The sequence below is a fragment of the Pteropus vampyrus genome, unplaced genomic scaffold (assembly GCF_000151845.1).
Source record: "Pteropus vampyrus isolate Shadow unplaced genomic scaffold, Pvam_2.0 Scaffold343, whole genome shotgun sequence".
NCBI lineage: Eukaryota > Metazoa > Chordata > Mammalia > Chiroptera > Pteropodidae > Pteropus > Pteropus vampyrus.
This window is the reverse complement of record NW_011889124.1, coordinates 1,036,877-1,040,827: the sequence shown is the minus strand read 5'-3', so window position 1 is coordinate 1,040,827 and position 3,951 is coordinate 1,036,877. Positions and strand designations below refer to the sequence as shown.

Here is a 3,951-nt window from a genome sequence, read left to right as displayed (position 1 = left end):
GTCTGAGCGATTTGTCTCTTTAAGTCTTAGTCTGCGTTTCCTGTGAGCTGGCAGTTAGCTGCAGAGAATCGGTCCATTGCAGGCGTGCGTGTGCCTGTGGCACTTCCTGTTGCGTTCTGTCCTCTGGCGCGTGGCATCTGTTGTCTCTCTGGGTGTTGCGTTTGGTCAGTTGTCAGTTTGACCAACTCCTCGGGACATCCCGTCAGCTCTCACGTTGGGGGCCGAGCGGCCACGGCTGGCCATGGCCTCGGTCAGGGAGGAACTTCCCAGCATCCTTTAGAGGCCCCCGGTGGGGCGACACGCCCACGCCAGGGGCAAGCGAGGCTGGAAGAGTGGGTGCCGGGCTTTCCCAGCCTCCCGTGGGAAGTCGGTCTTCAGCCGGGAAGAAAGTGAGCGAGAAGAGAGCGTTTGGAGGAGGGAGCGATCAGCCAGCCGCAGCTGCTGGAAGGCCACGCAGGGTCAGGCCCTCGCGGCCAGTGAGCTCAGCCCCACGGGGTCGCTGGGCAGAAGCGGGCCGAGTGCAGCGACTCCCGGGCAGCAGTCAGAGTGAAGTGGGTCGAGGAGGGAGTGTAGACACCTTTTTCAACAAGTGTGGCTGATGAGGGCTTGAGGAGGGACGTGGCTGTGCTTGTGGTTTGCTTTACTGTGGGGAGGGTGTGACTAGGAGCTGATGGCAGGTGCCAGTGGGGAGAAGGTGAAGACGAGTCAGAGGCGGTACCCGGTGGTAACACTAGAGAGCGGGAGGGTTGATGTGCCCCCCGGGATGGGCTTCGGGACCCCTGCCCACGGCAGTGTGGCAGCAGATGGTAGGTCCTTCCCCAGAGCCCCTTAGGGTCTACCCCATTTCACCAATGGCAAGTGTCTAGGGAGCAGGAAGCAAGGCCTTCTAGACCAGGGAGCCGAGGCAGGGAGCGAGAGGGGAAGTTGGAAGTGAGGAGAAGAGGGAGCGATGGCCGGGAGCCAGGGACAGGTGACCACCACACATTGCCAGGCAGGGGCGACCGGTTGTGGCGGGGGACGGGGGTGCGTCGACCTGGTGTGGTTCTCTGGGCCTTGCAGCAGTCTGGACCTGCACACACAAACCCCTTGGGGTCATCCGGGTGAGACGATGCCAGGCCGCTGGGACAGAAGTCATGGAGCAGGGGAATGGCAGCCGGGGGAGGCTGTGACGCTCACCGGGATTGACATTGTGTGACCGGTCTGAAGTGATGGGTGGCGAGGCATTTTCAACAAGTGTGGCTGATGAGGGCTTGAGGAGGGACGTGGCTGTGCTTGTGGTTTGCTTTACTGTGGGGAGGGTGTGACTAGGAGCTGATGGCAGGTGCCAGTGGGGAGAAGGTGAAGACGAGTCAGAGGCGGTACCCGGTGGTAACACTAGAGAGCGGGAGGGTTGATGTGCCCCCCGGGATGGGCTTCGGGACCCCTGCCCACGGCAGTGTGGCAGCAGATGGTAGGTCCTTCCCCAGAGCCCCTTAGGGTCTACCCCATTTCACCAATGGCAAGTGTCTGGGGAGCAGGAAGCAAGGCCTTCTAGACCAGGGAGCCGAGGCAGGGAGCGAGAGGGGAAGTTGGAAGTGAGGAGAAGAGGGAGCGATGGCCGGGAGCCAGGGACAGGTGACCACCACACATTGCCAGGCAGGGGCGACCGGTTGTGGCGGGGGACGGGGGTGCGTCGACCTGGTGTGGTTCTCCGGGCCTTGCAGCAGACTGGACCTGCACACACAAACCCCTTGGGGTCATCCGGGTGAGACGATGCCAGGCCGCTGGGACAGAAGTCATGGAGCAGGGGAATGGCAGCCGGGGGAGGCTGTGACGCTCACCGGGATTGACATTGTGTGACCGGTCTGAAGTGATGGGTGGCGAGGCATCAGAGTGTGAGTTTTGTGTTTAGGATGTCAGAGCAGCTGTTGCGGTCGGTGTTCAGGTCAGCGACGCCTGGACATCGGACCGTGGTCGGATCTGCATTGTCACTGCGTGTGACTTGCTCTGTCCACATATCCCTGCGCAGTAACCGAGCTGCTCGTGTACGGGGCGTGGTGTCGGCGGGCGTCGGTCTCGACTGCACTCCTGGCTGGCACACTGCCCCAGCTTGTCGCCGCCTCGTGTCTGTGTTCATTCCCAGCTTTCAGCTGTGGTCGATTTTTTCCAATTTTTTAGTTAAAAGTGCATCTAAATAACATCTTAAAAAGAACGATGCATGACAGGAACAATGCATAACACGAGAGAACAAAACTACAATCCTAGTCTCGAGGATTAAGTGGACCGTGTCTCTGGGATCTCTGTCTGTATGTTTCTTTATATCCTAGTTATGTCACTTAATTCTAAGTCTAGATTGGACACCTCAGTTGACAGTTTTGTGCCGCCTCCCCCAAGCTTCGCAGGAAATTAATAAAGTACTTGAACACCGCACTTGACGCGCTCGTGCTCCTGGGCGGGTGCCCGTGCCCATGTCTCCTGCAGACGCTGGGGTGCACCGTCCATAGCAACCCATTATGCACGGTGGTCGGGACCCGGCCCAGGGCACAGGGGGGCAGCTGGTGATGCGCCCGGACTGCAGCACCCATGGGAGACCTTCGGGGTCACCTAACACGTCAGAGAAGCAGCTGAGATGCGCTCCGCCCCGAGAGAAGCAGGACTGAGCTCAGAGCCCGGAGTCGCTGGTCCCCCTGCACCCCCGCTGTGAGCACCGTGGCCCCGGTTTGGAGCTCAGCAGGTGCCGCTCAGAGTGAAAGCTCCAGAGATAACACTGTCACTAGTTTGAAGGGAACTTTCCAGGTCTTTCCTGTGCTTTCGCTTTTCTCCGCATATATGAGATTTGCGGCTCTGTTGCGTAGTTTAACATAAATAGGGTGATACTAGGGTATTTTTCCACTTAACAGCATATCTTGGAGGTCTTTCTGCAAAAGTGGGTACAGGTCGTTTGTGCCTCTAACAGCCTCACGGCATCACACAGTGTGGACGGGTCCCGGTCTGGCTCGCGGCCGGTCGGCAGTCCCTAGCCGCCTGCTGCCCTGACACTCTGTAGAAGGCCGCCCTGCCCCGCCCCGCCCGCCTGGCGCGTAGGTGTGTCGGCACACCCTCTGGTGGTGGCAGGGGCATTCCAGGCTCTGTGTTAGAGAGCAGGACCCCGTCAGGCTGGAGCAGTGTCATAGTGTCCCCAGGTCATCATCTCCGGGGCGCATGGGGATAGAGTTGCGTGCACCACCGGCTTTCTGTGTGTGCATGTGCGTGTGTGTGTGTGTGTGCGTCCGTGCGTGTCTGTCCAGATTGACCGCTCCACCCGCCACGCCTGGTTGGGGGCTTGGACACCGGAGCTGGGTGGCGGCTCGGACACCGGAGCTGGGTGGCTCCGGTGTCAGTCTCTCTCGAAGTCCAGGTTCCCCAAACATCTGTCCTTTAAGCCCAGGACCCAGATAAGCAGAGGGGCACGGTGGCTAAAAGGGCATCGGGCCACACCTGCGAGACGGATTCTGATTTGAAATAACATACTTTTCTAAAATTACAATGGAAATTGTATAACACGTTTTTGGAAGGAAATGAACCGTATTTCGGATTATATTAAAACTGCATGCTTGGCGTCCTTACCACGTACTCACTGTGCGTTAGTGCAGTCTCCACCCCCGCCAGCCTCTAAGGGAAGGTGCACGTGACACATCACACGCATGTGACGACCTGAAGCCGCTTGTATCACCTTACGTTGGTTTGACTGAACGTGTTTTAGTGTCAGATCCAGTAAGTTTATGATGAATTTGGGGCTGAGAACGTTTTTATAACATGATACACAATGCAGAAATGTTCCCCAGCCCGTTTACTGCACTCAGATCCAGATCCTTCACCAAGCCTGCTCTCCCGAGCAAGACTGTCCCCCATGGCTGTGCCTCCCAGGGTGTCCCCCAGCGTCCCGCCTCACTGTGGGTCAGCGTGTGCAGTGGTGACAATCCCATCTCACCA

At 58.6% G+C, this 3,951-nt stretch overlaps 1 protein-coding gene across 1 annotated transcript in view; it reads left to right on the top strand.

Annotated features, from left to right (window-relative positions):
- The first annotated feature begins 1,314 nt into the window (after positions 1–1,314).
- The window catches only part of SUN1 (Sad1 and UNC84 domain containing 1), a 33,515-nt gene continuing 30,878 nt past the window's right edge, over positions 1,315–3,951 (top strand). The window contains exon 1 of the mRNA XM_023522378.1: positions 1,315–1,450. Within this exon, the coding sequence (XP_023378146.1) occupies positions 1,315–1,450 (136 nt within the window). The remainder of the gene's footprint in view (positions 1,451–3,951) is intronic.